The sequence below is a fragment of the Colius striatus genome, chromosome 13, assembly GCF_028858725.1.
Source record: "Colius striatus isolate bColStr4 chromosome 13, bColStr4.1.hap1, whole genome shotgun sequence".
NCBI lineage: Eukaryota > Metazoa > Chordata > Aves > Coliiformes > Coliidae > Colius > Colius striatus.
Genome location: NC_084771.1, coordinates 19,103,880 through 19,125,353, shown reverse-complemented (window position 1 = coordinate 19,125,353; position 21,474 = coordinate 19,103,880). Strand labels below are relative to the sequence as shown.

General features: G+C 35.4%; 1 protein-coding gene across 3 annotated transcripts in view; it reads right to left on the bottom strand.

Moving 5' to 3' along the window:
- RPS6KA6 (ribosomal protein S6 kinase A6) overlaps nucleotides 1-21,474 on the bottom strand; it is a 40,889-nt gene that overhangs the window by 9,659 nt on the left and 9,756 nt on the right. For 2 of the 3 annotated variants that reach the window (XM_062006323.1, XM_062006324.1), the window contains exons 2-19: nucleotides 21,408-21,467; nucleotides 18,253-18,369; nucleotides 14,485-14,566; nucleotides 13,574-13,654; nucleotides 12,996-13,075; nucleotides 10,079-10,185; nucleotides 9,772-9,809; nucleotides 8,289-8,431; nucleotides 7,386-7,456; nucleotides 6,082-6,170; nucleotides 5,575-5,639; nucleotides 4,355-4,457; nucleotides 3,240-3,364; nucleotides 2,868-2,993; nucleotides 2,222-2,311; nucleotides 1,394-1,552; nucleotides 811-972; nucleotides 328-404 (exon numbers count right to left, since the gene is read on the bottom strand). In XM_062006323.1, coding sequence (XP_061862307.1) covers nucleotides 328-404; nucleotides 811-972; nucleotides 1,394-1,552; nucleotides 2,222-2,311; nucleotides 2,868-2,993; nucleotides 3,240-3,364; nucleotides 4,355-4,457; nucleotides 5,575-5,639; nucleotides 6,082-6,170; nucleotides 7,386-7,456; nucleotides 8,289-8,431; nucleotides 9,772-9,809; nucleotides 10,079-10,185; nucleotides 12,996-13,075; nucleotides 13,574-13,654; nucleotides 14,485-14,566; nucleotides 18,253-18,369; nucleotides 21,408-21,467 — 1,775 coding nt within the window. Of the gene's footprint in view, nucleotides 1-327; nucleotides 405-810; nucleotides 973-1,393; nucleotides 1,553-2,221; nucleotides 2,312-2,867; nucleotides 2,994-3,239; nucleotides 3,365-4,354; nucleotides 4,458-5,574; nucleotides 5,640-6,081; nucleotides 6,171-7,385; nucleotides 7,457-8,288; nucleotides 8,432-9,771; nucleotides 9,810-10,078; nucleotides 10,196-12,995; nucleotides 13,076-13,573; nucleotides 13,655-14,484; nucleotides 14,567-18,252; nucleotides 18,370-21,407; nucleotides 21,468-21,474 lie in introns of all 3 variants that reach the window. The other variant, XM_062006325.1, reaches the window with a different exon arrangement.

Genomic DNA, 21,474 nt, shown 5'->3' with positions numbered 1-21,474 from the left:
AAGGTGGACTATGAGTGTACTGGGATGGTGAGGACAAGGGGCAGAAAGACAAAGAAGGAAACCACCACATACTTTCACAGACTAAATTCTCTCCTGGAAACTGAGGAGTGTCTTTAGCATCCCCTAGTGAACCACTATAGAAGCCTTCAACCTACCTGTAAGATAAGCTTATAGTTTATGCACCTATTTACTTATAGCTTCCTGTTCAGTGTCTTTGTCATTCTGCATTCAAATCAGTGAGGTAATCTTACAATTTTAATGAAAGTATAGATAAATGCAACATGCTAGAATTTTAGGTAAACAAAGAAGCTAAGAAATATTTCTCACCCTGCCAACATTGTGTAAAGAAGAACACCCAAGCTCCATATGTCACAAGCAGCATCATATCCCTGTCTCATAAGAACCTGTAAGACAAAGGGTTCAAGATTCTTCCTATATTAAAAAAAAACATTATCCCAAACCAATATCACTACACAGTCTAAGGAAGGGTAAGTCAATCTCAGGACAATTTCAGAGGTTTGATTATTCATTTTTTAATAGATAGGCTATGGTAACTATTAAAAATATTTCTTGTTTTCAGAACATCATCTTGAGATTCTCAACAGGCTCAAATCTTACTTTTGAGGGTGGTTTCTGCTATTTTTAAAGCAGGTTTATTATAAACATATGCAGAAGTGTCTTATGAAATATACTTAATTATATTTAAGGACATCTAGCAAAGTTTTTCTTTGTTTTAAGCACCACTAAAATGTTTTAAGTAGTTGATGGATCAAAAACAGCCTAGAGAAAAGACCTGGCAGGTTAAGATACCTCTGGTGCCACAAAGTTTGCAGTATAGCACGGAGTTAGAAGTAATCCATTTTCTCCCCGAAGCTGTTTTGCAAATCCAAAATCACAAATCCTGATAGAATCAGCATTATTTGAATCATCTGTATATAAAATATTACTCGGTTTAAGGTCTCGATGCACTACCTTTAAACAAAGAAATGTAAACAATTGTTATTTAGAAGATCCAGGTATATTTCTTTGTATGCAATTTGCAAAAGCTACATTATCCAGATTAACAGACTTATTAACAGTTCTACACAATCGCATAACTTTCAAGTAACAAAAAAATGTAGTTCAAGTAGTGTCATAAAAAAGCCTACTGGAACCAACATAACCATTTGCCAACAAGCAGAAAAGAACAAATATCTGCTGTTTCATAAACTATACAAGTAGAGTCAAAGGGTTTGCCAGAATAACAGGATGAGTTGTTTATATGATTCACTTTTGTCAGAAATTTTGTCTCTTTCCTTCTGCTGTAAAAACAAGTCAACCAAAGCACATAACAAAACGCATTTGTTAATTGTAGAAGTGTGACAGAAGCTGTGTTATAGAAGAAATCACTCACTCCTTGGCAGTGCAGGTAGTCCACAGTCTTTGTTATAGTGTACAATACAGCACTGGCCTCTCGTTCCGAGAAGAACTTCTGTCTGAGAATTCGATCAAGCAGCTCTCCTCCTTTCATCAGTTCAGTGACAAGGTATATGAATCTACCATCATCATACACCTGATAAGAAGTTTTAACAAGTATATATGTATATAAATACACACATATCTATTAAAAAAGATAACCTGGAATCCTGATAAATGAAAGTTACAGATTAGGTTGGTCACCTATTCATATATGAACACAAGCACTAACAGTAGGGACTGTCAAGTTTCATTCTGCAATTCAGGAGCCTTAAAGCATGAAGTAGGAGACAATTACTATGTCATTCTGTGAGAAATTGAGGTAATGGATTCTTAATTCACTATTCAGAATTAATTTTTTCAGTCTAGGAACCTTTGTTGTCAGAGGAGACCATCCCTACTGCTTTTCCCCTACCTGCAGACAACTTTTAGTTGCTGGCACTTCACATATATGAGACAACATGCAAGTACTTTCTCAGTTTCAGATTAACAAACACATTACCTAGTCAAGTCATTTGCAACAAGGAATACAGCTTTTCTAATCTTTACATCGTTTCTCACTTCAGTTCATTGAACAGCCTTCAGAAAAAAATTAAGGTCAAGACAATGTCATATTTTGCAATACTCACCACTTTATCACTACACCGCTCTCCCAATATATCTTATTATGTAAAAGAATTTAATGAAATCCAATAAACTTCCTACATCTACATTGATCTATTGACTACTGTGTAATAAGAGGTAGCAGAGAAAAAGAGGTACATACATCCTTTAAAGTAATAATATTTGGATGCTGTCCATAACGCATGAGAATCTCGATTTCTTCTGAGGGATCCCTCTTGCTTTTATCAATTATCTGCAAAATATAACATCAGGGAAAAACACTCAGCTAAACAGAATCTACATAAGGAATACTATTTTAAAATTTATATTCTTACTTTAACAACAGAATAAAAAAATTCTTCATTTCATTACTTCTTACTAATCATGGCTAACTCATCTCCCAGCTTCACATCCCGCTGTTGATTCACTTCTTGCTGTATCCCTACTACCAGTTACAATTATCATTAATGCAGTCTATTCAGCTCCAGCAGACAAGGAAACGCAACGGACTGTCTGAATCATCACTACTCCCCTGCAGCCCAGTTCCATTTTTGTGGATATTTTCTTTCAGGTGTGCTCATCACGGCACAGCATTTTCAGGCTTCAAGACTGTAATTGCAAAGCCAGTTTTTCAAGGCCATAACTTTACCCACAAAAAGAAGAGCTAGAGAAGCCAATATACAATTTAAACAAAGAGAACACTGGTTTTCATTTCCCACAGCATATGAAGAGGTACAGTAACATGGAAATTCATGCATTTAAATTTACAAATCTACTGTTACATTAGAATTTATTCAAAATCAAAATACCTTTACAGCAAACTCCATATTTGTAGCTATGTGTATGCATCGCTTGCAAACAGAGTAGGAACCAACACCAATATCTTCCTTCAGTTCATATACATCAGTAAACTGTGCAGTGCTCCCATGAAGTTGCTTTAAAAAACAAAAGCACATAAGCTGCCATCGAAAAAAACAAGACACCTTCCAACAGCAAAAGCTTCTTCTGCTTGCCCATGTTTTCTCATTTGAATTCTGCCTCCAGAAAAACAGCAACTTGCTTTTTAAAATGTAAAACTATCCCACAGAAGCATTTTAATAATGCATATTTTATAATACTTTCCCCAGCCAAAAAAAGAACAGACTGTAAACACAGAAGTTTTCCAAACTATAAAATGTTACCTGTACTATTGGCAGTATATTGGTGAGTGGTGATATTTTATGATCTTCTACAGTAGTAGTTGCAACGAAACTAAATCCTTTGAAGAGCTGATGTGCGTTGGCACTCGGCGGGACTCCTGGGGAATCTGGTGGCACACACATTTCATTAGCATGGCTAAATCCCAGCAAGGCTATTTTTAACATTCAGGAGAGAGACGTGGGATAAAACATTTTGAGGGAAGGGCAGCAAACAAAGGCGCTGCTAGATGTTGAATAAGACTTCTAGTCAGTTGTCTGTCTTACTGAAATAATACCCAAAGCCAGTATTCCCGGGTTTTACCTGAAACTGCAAGAACTGATGTATGAACATGTGTTTTTAGGAAAAAGGTTTAAGTGCAACACTACTTATAAGAAAGAAATAAAGGTCATAGTCTTATGTTCAAGGACTGAATCACAAGAATGCCCAGAGATTTTGCTGCTTCAGTGGTATGCGTGCTGCTGGCAAGGCTGAAGGTAATGTAATGATATTCAATCAATAATACTACTGAATAATTAGAACCATTTTTCCCTCAAATTAGTATATATATTATAGTATGTGCACCTCTAAATTCAGCATCTGAAATATCACAGTAAGCACAGCTTGACAGTTCCGTGTAGCCTGTTAGAACCACAGACATTCTTCAAACAAACATGCCGAGTTATTTTGAATGCTCGGTGTCGCAGTAAAGAAAAAAAACAAAATCACAACAGAAAATACAAACTGAAACTGGAAGTATACTGAGCAGTAGGTGTTGGCACATTTACCAAGTTGTAGTTCTTTACTTTTACTGTTAAATATTTCCCCACATTCCTCACTCTGCAAAGACTTCATGTCTGATTAAATGATAACTACAAATCATAATTCAGCTGTTAAAATTACTGACATTGTTTTGGTTGATGAATCAGAGCTTTAGCAGACTATTCCAAAGAAAGGTAACCTGATGAGGAGAACATACTCCTTCAAAGCACTGGAACTCTGTTGCATTCTTTCCTTTTAATTTTGTGACTGGCTTTTTCTCTTAGCAAGCTTCTTGTTGTAACATTAATTTGACCCCTCCTATCTCATGAGCCTCACCAATTTATAACCACGCAGTTACCTTTTGGTGTTTTTGCTGTGAATTCTGGATCAAAACAAAAGGTATCTTCTGGCTTTCCAGAAGCAGGTTTAAATGGGGGTTGAATTTCTCTTCGGAACAGTTTCTAAAGAAGAATAAAGTCGCATAACTAAGAGTGGATGAAAATTTCCATGGGTGCTGTAACTTTGCCAAGTTAAAGTAACTCAAACATTACAGTTTCACTAAAACAAGGTTCTGAAAGAACGACTATGTAGCAAGCAGAAAAACACAAGCACTGTCAAATTAAAAAAAAAAGACACAGAAAGAAAAAACAGAGTTAGAGCTGCAGCTCTTTCAAACATCCTTGCTGGTATTTATTTCAATGTCACGCCATAATAACACTGCCTTCTCTTCAACAGTGTACTCACATGAAACTGAAGTTTTGCTGTTACTGAGAGCTCTACCTGCTAATCAGGACTCTATGGTACATGCTGCATAAACACTGGGAGAAAACTACCTTTTCAGAAGTAAATACAAGAGATAGAGAGGGATAATGACAACAGGCTTTAAAGAAACAGTTGAATGCAGTATTAGCTTGCATTGCAGGTAGTCTGTCAGCACAGTAACACCTCACTTATCATGACTCTCCTTTTGCAGGCATTATAGCAAAGGAGTTGTTTTCAGAGTGGATTTGATACAGAGCATCTTAAGTTTAGTGAATGTTTCTGGGAAACACTTCTCAAAAGCTTAGAGAACCACAGAGGAGAAGTATCAAGGTGGTTATTAAAAATTTAAGGTAGCAGGCATGAACTTGTGCAGACTCCTGATCAGCTCCAAGCACTAGTCAATAATTCAACTGTAAATGGAATATGACTGATAAAATAGGGATGTGCTGTTGCTAACTAAAGAGAAGTCAAAAACAATCAGTCACAGCAAGGTTTTGTGCCCTGCATGGAAGTACTAGACAGACACTGAAGACTATTCCTGCACATAGGGAACTCCTAACTACAAACCCTCTAATAGACAATTTAAGCTTTAAGATACTGCAACATTTAATTATTTAAAAAGTAAATGCACAGTTTATAATTACTGTCTGTACCAGAAACACTACAGCTCCAGATGCCAAGATTACAGTAGAAGCCAGAATGTAACAGTCAGCAGTACTGCAGTGTTTGTTGTGCCTTACTCAGATGCAAATACTTATAATGCTACAACAGAGAAAAACTAAAAAAGCTTTCTCTTTCAGATAATTTTGTACTTACATTCCAGTCAACAGTAGAAAAAAAAGGATGCCTCTTGATTTCTTCAACTCCATCTGAACCAGCTCCTGAACAAAGACAATACTGTATTTGAAACACTACCCAAAAGTCTTTGAAGAGAACTGCAATAAAAATTAGTTCATTTCTAAAAACTGGAATAGACAGAGTAATTTGAATGAACTCTAAATACAGACATATTCCAAGGATGTAAAATACTCAATTGAGCAGCACACACCTCATCAAGGAGGTGGAGTACAAGAAGCCTCAAAATACAGAGTCGCTATTCTTTGCTCAGACACTGTCAAAGCTTTTGTTCACTCCTAAGAGTCACTGGTCCAAGTCAATAATAACTCATTTACCAAATCCAGGAACTCATAATTCAAGCTAACAAGAAATGGTATCTATTATTACTGACAATCCAGAGCTTGAGAGTCTCTACCAATGACTTTCTTTAAATAATCTACTCAACCCAACTAATTTTATTTCAAAGATCCAAATAAATGAACGAACCTAATCTATTTGATGGGTTTCTTTTAAACAACATCCTCAGAAGACTCTGTGCTTCAGGGCTGAGGAACTGAGGCATTCCAAGTTTTGCTCTAATGGAAAGCAGAGAACAAGTAAGAGGAAGAAACATTATCGTATTAAAAGTTGTGCAATGAACCTTCTGTAGACAAATTTGATGTATCAAGAATCTATCAAAGTCTTGCAGAGTGTGTATATTTAACTCATCCACTTTTAAGTTTCACATTATGAATGGTTTTCAAGAAAAAAAGAATCCAAACAAAAAATACACTAGAGCAGAACCCTCAAACTCCACCCAAACCTCTCCAACAAGCTTCATGCTAAGAAAAAAAAAAAGTAAACCAATTATCTCAGAAATATGTGTTTTCAAAGGTATCTTCATGCTTGCCAGGAAGTTATCACCAAAATGCAACACCGTAAGAGACTCAACGAATCCCAAATAACTTTCCTCTGAGGTGATTGCTAACATTTGTCTCAAAGAAAGAGCCTCAAGAAGTAGTTAATTAAGCCATCATATAAAAGCTTACTGAGTTCACCAAGCTTATTTTATGAAAACAATTAAGGTGAAAAATTCTTCTGCAGACTGTAGCAACACTGAGAGCAGAAGGTGAAGTTAGTGACCTAATCCATCAGCTTTCACAAGTAATATCACTATAAAGTCATACTGATGCATGTTGGTAAGAGAAGAGCTTATCTCACCCTCTTCCCTATGACCCCCTCAAAAGGCCTAAGGTTCTATATGTGGTCGAAAGGCCAAGAATAAACAAAGACAAGAACATAGTTGCCCAACAACTTAATTTACTAATCACCAGTTCACCCAGTTTGGCTTGTTAGACAGCTTCTGTTGTAACCCAAGTAATTTAGAGCATATAAGTACACTCTCCATATATACATACACAAAGCAACACTTGATCAGCTATTGCTTACAAAATAAGGTATGCTGCAACAGTAGCAAGAGAATGTACAACAACATGAATGGTAAATAACGCAGGTCTCAATCACTACACTATTGCTATATTTATTATCTACCTACAGTGAAAATCCAAGTTCATCCCTAGGAATTTTAATTCCTGTAGGTACTGAGTAGTATTTGCATGGTCTGGGATCCAAACCTTACTGGGGGAGTCTTGGCTTTTTTGTCTCTGTTCTAGCTCAATGCTCTTCCAGCACCAGAAGTTACAACAGTTTGTTAAAACACATTTTAAATTACATTTTCTGTCTTTCCAAAAAGTAAAATAATAACAACAGTTAAAATAACAATTCATATATATATATATATATATACTTACTTCAGGATCATATTCATAGTTTCATTTCGATCTTTACCTTGAAATGGTAGTGTACCAGTAAGCATTTCAAACTGAAAAGAACAAATGTTAATCTAAATCAACGCTTCTCCCTCAACAGCTCACAGTGTTAAGTACTGTACTTTTCCCTATCACTACACCAGACATACTGCCTTGAGCTTTTAAAACATAATAAAAAACATTCAGAAATGTAAAATTTGGTGGGCTTTTTTTGTTTAGCAGGTTGCATTATAGCAACAGTGGCAAATGTAACAATGATTATGTAAGCATTTCATATCCATAAGCTACTTTTAAATTAAAGTAATAAAATCCCCTCCATTATCAAGTTTTGGATGTTGCCATACTCTGAAGACAGGAAGAAGAATAAGTTCTAAACTAGTACTTTACTGTGCATGTCAATATGCCTATTCTAGTCTGATACTCTAACACATCACAGAAAAGGTGTAAGTGCTTATTTCATTACTCCACACCAATACTCTTTCAATAGGCTTACTCTTAAAAAAAAAATCACAATTCATATTTCACCAAACTCAGTCTTCAGGTTCTTTTGGGGAACTATATGGAACTGGAACTATCAAGTAACATGCAAAATATACACATTGAAATTTCACACTGAATACAACTGTTCAAAACTAACGAACTACATGCATGATCTTTATGGTTTTGAGTAAGTATTCCTTACAGGGCTAAGGAGGACAGAATAAACTTCAATCACTTCAGTTACTATTTCACTAGCAATGCAGCTATTGAATTCTCTCCTCCCCTTACCCTAGCACTTGTAATTAGATATAGACAAGCTTATTCTAACTACATTATTTCACATTCACTTAGTCACATGCAGTGTATTTGTGACCTAAGCAAGGTAAGCAAGGAAGCATACAGTACCATGAGAACACCAAAAGACCACCAGTCAGCACTCTGGTTGTGCCCTCGCCTGTTTACTACTTCAGGTGCCATGTATTCTACAGTACCACAGAAAGAATAGGCCTTCTTCTCTTGATCTACTGATTCTTTGCTGAGTCCAAAGTCTACAACAACAGTATTACAAGAACAGAGCCAGTAAAAAAACCTTCAGAAAAACAATACTGTATTGGGTAATTCAAAATTAAAGTGTCAACAACTTTTGTCTGTTTGCTTATGTGATTATCCCAGCTCTTCATGAAATAAAATGCAGATTTCTATAGATACTGCAGACATTTAATGCGTACCATCAAAACCATAAATCATATTAAACTGATGATTGGCCACTAATATTACTACTCAGAATAGCTCAATAGTTGAAATATTACATACTTAGGGTCTTTAAATGATCAAGAGTTCTCATTTTCTGTTTACTGCCTCATATATTCAAACAAAAAATTGGATAAAAGTTAATATAGAGCTTCAAAGAATGCACTCTGCATGGTCTAGTATTACTGAAAAATGAATAAATAAAATCAGTCTAAAAATATAAGACAACATGTCTCTGTCACTTGATTGAATAAAGAGCCTTACATATCTGCTTTCTTTAACTTCCAGAATACTCTCTATTCCTCTAAGTCCTTGATATTAGCTCAACTCTCAAGACAAGGCTCTGAAGCATCCCTTTTTTTTCCAAGGGAATGTGATTGCTAATAAGTAATCCCAACAATTATTTTTCAGTTTCAGAAGGAAGTGAGAATTTTAGGGTTGAACTGGATGAATTTTTAAAACTGTTCACTTTACAAACATGATTCCCACCATCATTATTCCATCACATTTTTCATAATTCAAGAAACTTCATTTTCTCTTGGAAACTAATAGCAACAACTGCAGGTCAAAATACATAATGAAACTCACAATACAAAGTGTTAAGGCTTTCATAAATTCACAATAATTTGTTCCCAAATAGTCCCAGTCTTCTGCATATGTAATTTCCCAGAATGTATTTTAATCATTCCTTCTAGAACATTTTTCTGCAATTTTATAAGTATTTAAAAGTGATTATCCTGAAGTGCAAAAGAAAGTAATATTTCAAGTAACTTATTGTGCACGAAAATCTGTGCACCAATACCAGCCTCTTGGTCTACAGTTAAAAGGCACTTCACACTAAACATGGAAACTAACTTAAATGGAAATTTCACCGACACCAGGACCTGGTGAACAACCTAACCCATCAGATTGGGCTCTGCTGTATAAAATAGTTCAATAAAATGACTTTATGCTATATAAAGAATCATTGTAAAAGGAAGGGACACATTATAAAAAGTTTGCACAATAAAAAACTTTCTGAACGGCTAAATACTGGTTCACACATCTTCCAGCCATCACTACAAATATATTAGGTTTACAACTAAAAGCTTATACAGAAAAAGGCACAGAAAGTGCTGTACTAATAATTGTTACCTACCTGTTAACTTGATATGTCCTGCTTCATCAAGCAAAATGCTGAAAATTAAAATTCACATTCACCAATACACATAAAGAGGAATGGTTACACACATTTCAGATATAGCAGTTAACAATTCCATCTCCCAACTTCTGTTACTAATTTAACAAGATAATATTACTTAATTTAAATCACAGATATTGGTTTACATTTAATGTTTGTTTAATAGACTAACAAAAATATCTTTAATTTTTTACATCACTATGGCAGAAGATGCAAATCAACAAGCAAAATACACATAATAGTGGTAAAATACATTTTACTTTACTTTTCTGGCTTCAGGTCCCTGTACACAATTCCCAAGCTGTGAAGGTGATCCAAAGCAAGGGCCAGTTCTGCGAGGTAGAATTTCACATCTTCCTCTGTAAACATAACCTAATAAGAACTGTATAGATTTACCTTCTGATCTTGTCTTCAGTTTTTAAAACTGCATTCTAAAAATAACAGTCTTGTCTGTCTACATTTCATAAGTTTTAGAAGTACCTCATGAATTCATAGTTAATGAATTCACCTAACTAACTATATATTAATATAGGCTAATCAAGTAAACAAAAGAACTACCTGCAATACTTAAAACAAAACCATCAGCATTTACTGCACAGCATTAACTAACTTCTAAAGTAATAAATTTAATTATTGTATGATCTGTTATTAACCACCAGCACTCCTTCTGCCACAATCCTACACAGAGTGTTTTCCACTGCATCATAAAATTTAGTATATAACTGCTGTATTGGGTGACTGTCTGAATTCACATTAACAGTGTTTTGGGAAAAAAAAAAGCAATTAAGAAAAAAGTATGTAAATTAAAATACTTTGGTGAAAATAACCACAATGTGAAAGCCTGCTGTGGGAGTTAAAGAACCCACTCTGCTTTTAGGAAAAGAAATTTGAAGGACCCTGCTGAGATATTGAAAAACTGTGTCATATGTAGAGCATTTGACAGATGCAGTTCAATCCTAAATACTCAACAGGTTGCTTCTAATTTCATACACAAGAACCATATTGGCTTTGGCTCTTGTCACATTCTGCAGATTAATGGAGAAGCAAATAATCTTTAAAGTGGCAGAATTGAATTTGAGGTTTACGCTAACCACTCCTTTCTTTTTTTCTAAAACACCAGGAATGGGGAGAAGAGCCACCCCAACTGCTTGTCAGATAGCTAACAACATTTAAATTAAGGAAACTGGGCTTACTCATTTAGTAGTACACTGATTTGTATTTTGAGTTGCACGTACATAATGTGTTCTACTGGCAACAGATATATTCCTAATTTCCATAATGACAGGTATTAATGTTGGATGAACAATAAAGCTGTTATGCTGCACAAAGCTTCACCTCAATTCTTAAAGAGCAGTGTCGATATTGTTTTTGATCTACATCCAAAAAACCAAGAGGAAATCTTGGACATTGTTACTCCTTGGAGTAGTCAAAAGGCAAATCTCAGAATGCAAGGATATTAGATAGCAATCTACAGTCTCTCAATAACAATTTAATTTTAAACTGTTTTTTTGAATCAAATTAAACATGATGCAAGTCAACTTCATTAAATGTTGCCAACGAAAACTTCATTATATACTCATTTCACCTGCATAGATGAAACTCTCATGCACACATTAGAATTTAAAGACCAAGAAAAGTGTTTTAATAACTTCATACTAAATCAAATTAATTTTAAATATTCCTTGTGTGGAAAGTATGAAATGCCATGTGCAATTTACCCTCAAGTGTACTGTCTACTGTCTCTTTTTCACCATCCACTTTTGAAAACACTTTGGTCTTCCCACCAGTAGACAAAAAGGCCTGGCAATTTTTTAATCTATATACATGTTTAAAAGGCATCATTGAAGGTCACTAAAGTCTTCCAAAAAACGTGTAGAGACTTAACAGAAAGGAAACTTGACCATTATTACTTCTGTACTCTCAGAGGGAATACATACCTCTTTCAGTCTCCTAGCTAGTATTATTTTGGATACACTCACATCCTTTATTTAAGAATGTTACATTCTCAGTAATCTCACTTGTGTTAGTACAAAAGAACAGTTCTTCCTGCAATACCAGAAATTCCTCTATAATTAGACACCCTCTACCAAAGCAGAGATTGACCTCTTTTCTACCTACTGCTCCGATAACCTTTTACAAGTCAGCTGATTGTTTCAGCTTTTAACTTCCATTTTAGCCTCAAGCTTAATTAATTTTGAGCTAAATTCTTAGACATGATCACTGCTTTACTAAAGTCATCTTTTTATAAAAAGGGAAAACAAAAACTCCTTAAAATTCTTTCTTCTCTTTTTCCTGTTCATACTGTAAAGATTTCTGCAAAGTATTTGGGAAAATCCTAGCTCATGGCCTTACCTACAGGGGATGCAACTACCTCCTTCGCATTGTGAAAAATCAATAGATATCCAGTTCTCATTTAAGAAAGTAGCTTTTCCCTTGCATTAGAAAGGTAAATATATTTAGACTAGTGAAAACACTAAAAAGTTCTCTTACTGTGAAGTCACTGAAAAACTACAATTTAGATCTTTAAGATAGATTTTCAGAAAGAAAATAAAAGCATTATAAACACATTCATAACACTGAAAGTATCATTTAACAAATATTTGATGACAATTAAAAATAGTGACAGGTTGCATTGTATTCCCTCCTCTGAAACTCCCTCTCCACAAAACAAAAATAGAAAGGAAAAATTAAAGTTCAAGTTGCATGCCAACGTTAGATGAAGGGGAGTGGTCTCAAAAATACTCCATGTTCACACTTGGTGAGATTAAGCATTAGGGTTTGTATCACAGCACTATGAAATTTTACAATGCAGCAGAAATCTCTTACAGATGCAGGCTTCCAGGAGTACCTAAGCTAACTATGAGCATGAGAACTATACATTCCCTTTCCTTAATGCTAAATCTTAATTTACTTCAGTTAGGTTTCCAAGCAACAAAACATTTTTAGACAAAAGAACCATACTTTGCAGATACCAAAATAAAACTTAAGCTACTAATCAATACACATTCATGTTTCTAAAGGTTATAGAATATATATATTCTAGAACATGTAAGAGAAGACCAAGGAAATTATTAGAAACTTGACTGTGACACCAAATAGGGGAGAGGCAGCTACAGAAGACAATCCGATACTGACAAAAAAATCCTCTAACACTAAGTGGAGAAAAAATTTTAGGTGCTTACCTCTTTGGATAATCGTGTGAATACATCTCCTCCCCTGAGAAAATCCAATATTAAATATAGCTTCCCTTCAGTCTGAAAGGCTTAAAAAAGTTACAAAGGTAAAAATCAATAGTTGTATGACAAAGATGATCTACCAAACAGATCTGATTTCTTTTACAGCTTGGAAGTTTCAGTGAAAGGCAGTACTTTTGTTATGGAACTCAAATAATTCAGCAGCACATGAGGTAACTTATTGAATGATTACTACTTGTTCACAGAAGGCAATCTTAGTCATAAGAGAGCATTAAAATACTATTCTGTTATTTCTCCTTTGTCAAAAAGGGAAACATCAAGTATGTGAATTACTGTGTTTTCATTTTATTCAATGAAAAACTAAAGATCTCTGCGGAACTTGTGAATACTTTCCAAATCTAAATTGAGAGGATTTAAATGTTTATATTCATATGTATGTACATTCCTTTTTTAGCCCTGTGATTTCAATTGCTAAAACCTAATTTGGACTCTATGAATCTGGAAAAGAACAAGACCAGCAATGCCTTCAAGTAATGAAAGAAATTGTAGCCAAAAAATATACAAACCATAGTGCAGTTTGACAATAAATGGATGATTTACTTCTACTAATATATCTCTCTCCATTTTTGTACGAACTCGATCCCGAACTGAGGAAAAAGGGAAAAAAGATTAGTGTGAAACAGAAGTATTGGATATAACACAGACAGAGTAAAAATTAGCATACGGAAATTCTTTGCTGTCTAAAAATATACTTTTCATTGTTACCTTACTTGTTTTTAACTTTAAAATCTCCTACAAAGTACATGCTTTCAGACAGCAAAACTCTTATTTCTTACCTGCCCCAGCTCCCTTATGGTCTTCATTTTTTTCCCCCCCAACACCTCCTGGTATTTTGTGGTAACATGAATTATTTCCAGGAATAAGAGTTCACATCCACATTTCAACTAACATCAACCTCTGAATTAACTATAATGAATGTATATTTTCTGCCTTTCAAGACTACTTTTTTCTCTTCAACTAATAACAGTCCCTATTTACACACAGCAGACTATGTCCATTAAAATATCTTCTGAAAGCCAAACCAGTAAGTTAGCTTGTCATGGCACTTATTACAAGAGAGAATGAGTTAATTTTAACCACAGTAAAGCCCTAACTTAAAACACAAAAGGAAAATTCTTTCAAATTTATTCATTTTAATACAATGAAGAGATTAAACAGAATTAAACGATGCAACTTTGAAAGACTACTTTCTAATCACATAATTAAAGCTATATGTCCAGGTTTAAAACAATTCTTAAACATGAACTTACAAGTTACTCTAGAAAAAAAGCTACTGGCAGAGGAGAACTACCAACTCACATGAAAACACTGACGAATAAAAAAAACTTTTAAAAAGAAGTATATAGAAGACTCATTTAAGAGATACAGGTGCAGTGAAAAGCATTTTCTGAACTTGCAATTCATAACACACATTTACCTTTTAAAGAAGCTTTTTTCAATACTTTCATTGCATAAAGTTGCCCAGCATCAGGACCAATTATTTTCCGTACGAGGAAAACCTGGTAATAAAAATCTAATTTTAAAAACTGATGATGAAAGACTTTATGTAAATAGCAAATCATCCTACTAAAAAAAAAAAAAAGCATTAATACATCTCTACTTTTAACTTCATTAATACAAAGAGCCCCATCCCGTTTCTCAATAAGTCCAAGGAATAAAGAGGCCAAATATTCACAGTAAGTCTTTTCACATAAGCAAGTTTAGTAATCAAACATGCTACTATCACAGAACACTTGGAAATTTCCTATTAAGTTCCGAACAGCTTTTAGTGTTCTTTCCTAAGTATACATCTTTAAAGGAAGAACAAAATTTCACTCCCTTCATTAGACTACAGGTAAATGCGCCACTAAGCTCTCTGTAGTATTCTGATTGGTCATAAACTACATGTTCTTTCCTACAGCAAGCCATTTAAATAAGTAGTTATCAAGTAAGTATTTAACAAACATCTTTATCACTTTCTTGGAGAATGACAAAACTACCTGGTCTGCCACTTCCTAAGTGATTTTGGAGGTTAAGATCAAGTCTCAAATACATAACAGGCTACATTAATTCTTTTAGAGTGGTGAGACGAAAGCAAGGAAACCTCCCCATTTAAGATCAAAGCACACTTTGCCTCTGGAATAGCAACTCCAACAGGTTTTTCTACTCTGTTCTCTCCAGAAGAGTTTTAAAGATAGATGGTACATAACTTGACACTAAGAAAAGCATATTAGATAAAATAATGCAGTACAAATACATGTATCTGCACTGACTAATATTCTAACTACTAGGTTTTTCAGTTTAGAAAATGGTTAAGTGTGTGCTCCTGTTCCTAAGTTGTTGTTCTTATAAAAAACAATTACTAGTTATGAGAAATGTTTGTACTGTGAAAAAAATAATGTACAAATCATGAGAGAATGATAAGAATTACCCAACATTGCCTCTCTGGTTCTACCTTATTCAAATTTTCATTACCTCTAGCAGGAGGGTTGGACTAGAAGATCTTTCCGGGTCCCTTCCAACCCTTAAGATTCTGTGATTCTGTGTGTGCTTACATATATACTTTGTCAGAAATTGTTAAATAACTAGAAATTATTTTTCAAATAATCAAATTAGTTTCTCAAGTTTTCCATTCTAGAATCAGAAATTCATAAACTGTACAGTGTTGAGAGAGAGTTGTTTTTATTTTAAGTTCTGGTTAGAAGAAAAATGTCATCACATAGCAAGGTTATCAGGCTTTCTGTTTACAGTTTTGCCCAGGATTAACCTACAGCACTGCTCTCTAATTACATGATGTTGATACTAAAATAGTAAAAGAAGTAAATAAGAAAAATATCTGTAGGTTAATACACTCACAATTTTAAGAGTAAAATATCAGGAAGCACGTACAAATATTTTAGTGCTCAGTAACTAGCAGCTTGTGAGAATGGAAGTTCATGTACAGGTTACAAAGTAGAGTTAATATAGAGCAAAACAGCTGCCACTGAAAACTACTTGAGCATCATCTATTTAATTTGCAGAGGAAGTCTCCATAATCCTGCATCCTGGAGATGCAATGATCAGCTGATGCACTGTAAAGCAAAATCAAGATGGGCACCTGTTGCACAAAGTAATTCACCCAAGGTAATCAACCACTGCCTTCAGCAGACCAAGTGCTGTGGCCTTCAGAGCTTATCAAGGCTGAAGACAGAAATTCAGTAACAAGCATTAGGTTTAACCCTTTATTTCTATGGAGCGGTGTTAAATCCTGTACAGATATCAAAAAAAGACTAGTTGGAGATGGACTGTAGCACTATAAGAGGCTAAAGCAAACAAACCTTGTGTTTGCTGACCCCAAAGGGAAATCCCTGTGTAGTAGAAATTGGAGAGAGAAAACAAACACCATGAAGACAACAGCCATTGATCTTTGCTGCTTGTTTTCTGTTCTCAATAGAAAGCAACAAATATCAGATGAAAAGGGCTCTGCTCAGATGTGGAACAGACACAAATTTTTAAAGCTGGTTCCTGAACCAAGTACTGCCATGTTTCAATGGCTCTAGAACAGATGTCTCACCAAGCTGGTGAGATTCTGAGCAGGAGCGTTCCTTCGGCTGTCAGAAGTCTGAGCTCTGTAAAGTAAGAATCTGAGTCAGGGCTAAGATGTTTGTACCAGATGTGCTGAACCTAAACATAGCTTAAGAGATCCCAAGTCAGGAGTCATACATGCATAGAGCCTTTCAGGCTTTGAAGATGAGAACTGTGTGAGAGAATGAGTAACCACCACCAGCAGATAAAGAAATTTTTCTTAATGTTTTGCACATTAAGAAACATTTTAAAATCTATTTTCTAGACTATCCCTTATTCACAGAATGCCTTCCTAACACGTAATTTCACTTTCTCCTCTCATACAACTCTACGCAGAGGTTTGTTACTGCCATGAGATAGACAAAACCAGCAGAAGAACAGGAAAATAGAAACACGTGTAAAACTGACTGTCTACTTTTTACGTGTTGTAACAGATGTGGTTTCAAGCTCTGTTGAAAAAAAGTTAGCTTCTCATACACTACCATTAATATTTCAGCCAATGTGTTTAAAACTAGTAACTGAGACATTTAGTTTTAATTTTATTCCTGCAACACACCACCAAGGGGCACATTATGAAAAGAAACTCTTGTAACAAAAAACTTGCAATATTTCTTCTATGTGCTATTTGAATAATTGTTCAGTGTCTTTTAGCTGTAGATGACTTAACAAATACAGCAAAATTAAACACCTGAATATTTCCCAGGTTATTTACTTTATTTTTACTTTGGTTCAAGTTCCAAACTACCACAATCACTCTCCTGCATCTACATCAATATAGATTTTATACATTGAAAAAAGTCAAACATTCACAGCATATCAAGTACCATCATTAAAAGACAGATCAGTATCTTCTCCACAGGTGTCTATTGATGTCTCCTACACTACTAGTGCCTGCCAACCATCAACCTAAGCCACAGACTCAAGGCAACCTGCATGGAATGGAGATACTGCTCATTCTGATTCTTCCCTAGATGCTGCAATCAAGTCTGAAGCAGTCAAAACCACTGTTTTTATTCCAAATAGTCATGGCATTAAGCAAACAGAGCTTGTCAACACTACAGCTATTGCAGAAAATCCACCTGGTAAAGTCACTTGCTGTTGGTGCCATTGTCCACACAAAGATGCAGATGTCAGTCCCAATGAACCAGAAACATGCCTCTTTACTCAGTTAAAGCAAACCATAACTTTCCACAGTAGACCTCCTAAATTTGCCATTGACTGACCCTTCTGCCTAGAGACTCAGGCTGTTGCCTCTGTCTGATATGATTCTGGTGTCTTGCAATACATAGTGCTCCCTTGGCACCAGAGCAAAATTGGATAAAGATGAAATTTGTCAATATCTTCTCAAACATTCACACTGAGTCTGCTAGGGCACCACCTTTCTTGAATGTCTGTACAGCTCTATGGAAAAAGACATCGGTTTTCCTCTAAGAACATGAAGTCAGAAATGCTATCACACTAAAAACAAAAACATACAACACCTGTCCCTGCCCAGCTGCAAATAAGGATGGTTAACTTCCTCAAAAACAGGGCAATTTCCACAAGCATACCTACCTGTATTCAGATTTGTTAGGTTTATAACCTAATAAGACAAAGCAGGTTCAAAGTGAACATCAGAAAAAAACGAAGTTTGTTTCCTTACCTTTCCAAATGATCCCTGTCCAAGAACCTTAAGTAGTTCAAATTGTGCTGGATCTGCTTTCTCACATCCTTCTTTCACATGGTGTGTAATAGGAATTTCTTTCACACTTCCTTCATCCTATTATTTCAAGACAAACAAAGTACAACAGTGATCAGGCATGAATTAATCAACTCTTGTTAGAAGTGCATGTAAATGTCTGCTCTTTTCTTGTTAGTCTTTTTTTTAAATATAGAATACTTCAAATTCTAATAAGGCATAAAAGAAAGCTGTTCAAATAAAGAGTTTTCCCATCCATTTTTTCTTAAATAGATGCATCTAAATGCTCATTTCCTTTTACCACAAATATTACAACTATAGCAAAGATGGATCTTCTTACATGAAAGGAATAAATGTACATTTTTTTAAACCAAGTCTAAGATGATCCCTTTGTGCTTCACCTCTGTTTTAGCAGCCTTTTGTTTTCCCAGTGATTACTCTTCTCATCTTTCCCTTTCCTGAAATAGTCTTAATGAAAGTAAAATTGAATTTCATCATTTAGGTAATTATTGCTTTTCACAGCAGCAAATAATAAATATGGTCATCCATTTGTGGCTAGAGGAACATGCATCATTTGAAGAGCACAAATAAGATATGAGTCATCTTAAAATCTCTGAGAATTCTTGCATCCAAAAGAAGAAACAGCTCTGAGGTACAGAGCTTATGGAAAGACTACCCTATGCGGAGACCCCCTTCATAAAGCTGAAGGTAATTCTGAGGTGGAGGAAGGATTTGGTGTTCTGTTGACTTTTCTGTGTTACTCTCCTCTTTAGCAAAGCAGGGCACAGTAGCTACAATTGTGAAAAGACAGACATCCATAATGAAAACAAAACAGATGAGGTACTGCAGCTTTTATGGTGTATGAGAAGCTTCTGTGAGCCAAACCAAGCAAGATGTTAAAATCAACTTGATACTACCAACTATTTGGTAGAACCTCGAACAGCAACCTGAGTTTACATGTACAAAAGGATCAGCACCTCTCAGCCCTAACAAGAATATCAATTAATTTCTGGCCCACTGCAAATACTACCCAATCAGAACAGCAAATCCCATCTGATTTGAAGTACTTTAATGTCTTTAGGGAAATGATTACTAACTGTCCTCCTATCCTCTCTATATATCACACTTCGCCTTGAAAGCTTAACATAGACCAGAAAAACACCCTATCAAGCTACAGTGCATTGCTCTCCCTCAATGACAAGTACAAACACCACCAGAAAAAGACCGACTACTTCATGAAAAGGTTTTAAGGAAGGACAGCATTCTATAGTCGGGTTGGCTACGGAAAGTCTTTTTGCCCAAGATCATGAATTAAAACTTACAGTTAGTATTATCAGACTTGATATAGAAGTATCTAGACAAAATTGCCTAGCTGTGGTTATACAGACATTTAGGGATCATCAAAAAGTGTGTGTACTTACTGCAATAATTTAAAAAGGGGCAATCATAAGACTGCATTAACTGTCTATGCCTAAATTTCTTTCTTTGTCCAGAGTAGGAAAGAGTTCAAACATCTTACATCTTAGTATATTCACAAACTGTAGCCCAGCTGTTATTTCAAAAGTCCCTTCCCCTGCCCTACATCTCCTATTTCATACCCTTTTTGGAAAGCCTTGTTTGCTCTACCTGCTTCCCATGGAAAGGTAGGTATCAGCACAAGGCACTGCTGGGTAACAAAGTTACTTAATTCACACTCCAAGCTACTTTATTTCCTTCTTTGTTCACAAACCCCAGCCCAACTGACATATACCAATGATACAGTCTATACACCCCAACTTGATTTCATCCATCCATCTTGCTGATTATGCATGTGCATAGGAATACACACACATCACTTTTTTTTTAAACACAAGTCTGGGACTTAAGGTAGGTGAGAACATGAGCATTTCAAGTCATTTGGTGAGAGATAAAAGCAGTGGTTCCTCTAGCTTCATACCAAGTTGTACAACAGACTTAATGGTTGGTCTTTTCTATGAAATACGTAAAAACTCTATTTAGAAACCTTTCCACTTGAATATCCTAATTTGTATTTCTTAACACTGTGAACTTTTACATGAGAAAAGATCTTTAAGAGTTCACCTGCTCTTCTGTTTATCACCCACCTTGAGTCATTAGCCTGTGACATCACACGTGGTTGCTGGGGAGACTGACAGAGTATTTCTAAATGTGAACTGAAGAGAAAAATGTTTTCCATGCAAATAAAGAATAACTTGAGATGTATGAAATGAGTTATTTTCTATAAAGTGTTTTATCTTCCCAAAGATGTCTATGTAATTTCACCTACTTAACTATCATTAAAGTACTAAAAATTGGCATGACTGAAGTATAAAAAGACCTCTGCCTCTTCAACAAGAAATAGGCAGGTAAAGAGCTGAACAGATATGTAAGCCAGTTGCCTTTTCATTTCTAGTTGGGCCTCCATGAACTACAGACTTGGTTATCTGATTTTGCACTCTGCTGCTTGAACAGCAAATCTCTTCCAGGGCTCAGGTATGGGCTCCCACTGAGTTGCCTTGCACAAGAGGTAACTCATTCCCAGCAGGTTCAACAGAAGACAAAGCACAGAAAGAAACGCCACAATCAGTTATGGCTCTGCGCCATCAGACTTTGTTACAGCTTGACTGGTATGTAGCTCTGAGCAACTAACAAACAAGCTCAGCAACATCCTTCTAGTTCAACTGCAGTGAAACACTGAGACAGCCCACTGCTCATCTTTCTTTGCTACCTGTAACATGATTATGATGGTTTATTTACTTACTCCACACCAGGACATGTCCAAGCACCACGTTTCTAACCTTAAGAGTTTACTCAGCAAGTCATTCAAAAAGTTATTACTGCAGTACAACACCACAGTGGTGATACCTGGCAATAACCTCTACTTGATACCTTCTTGATGGTTATGCTCAAAAATACATAAATGTGTGTGTTGTAAAATGACGGCCAACTTCTCCATGCAAGGGCAAGTGCTTTAACCACACAAAGAAGTATCCTGAAGTTTACTCCAAGATCTACCCAGCATACAAAACACTGATCTTGAGCATCTCCTAAATACACATATCATCAAGGTAGTGGACAAAACTACTGAGCACCTAAAGTGAACATTTATTCGATATACTTACATGGTAGGAATATGGTTCACCTTCCTCCATAGGCTCATCTGCCATTTTAAGGCCATTTAGCTGGAGA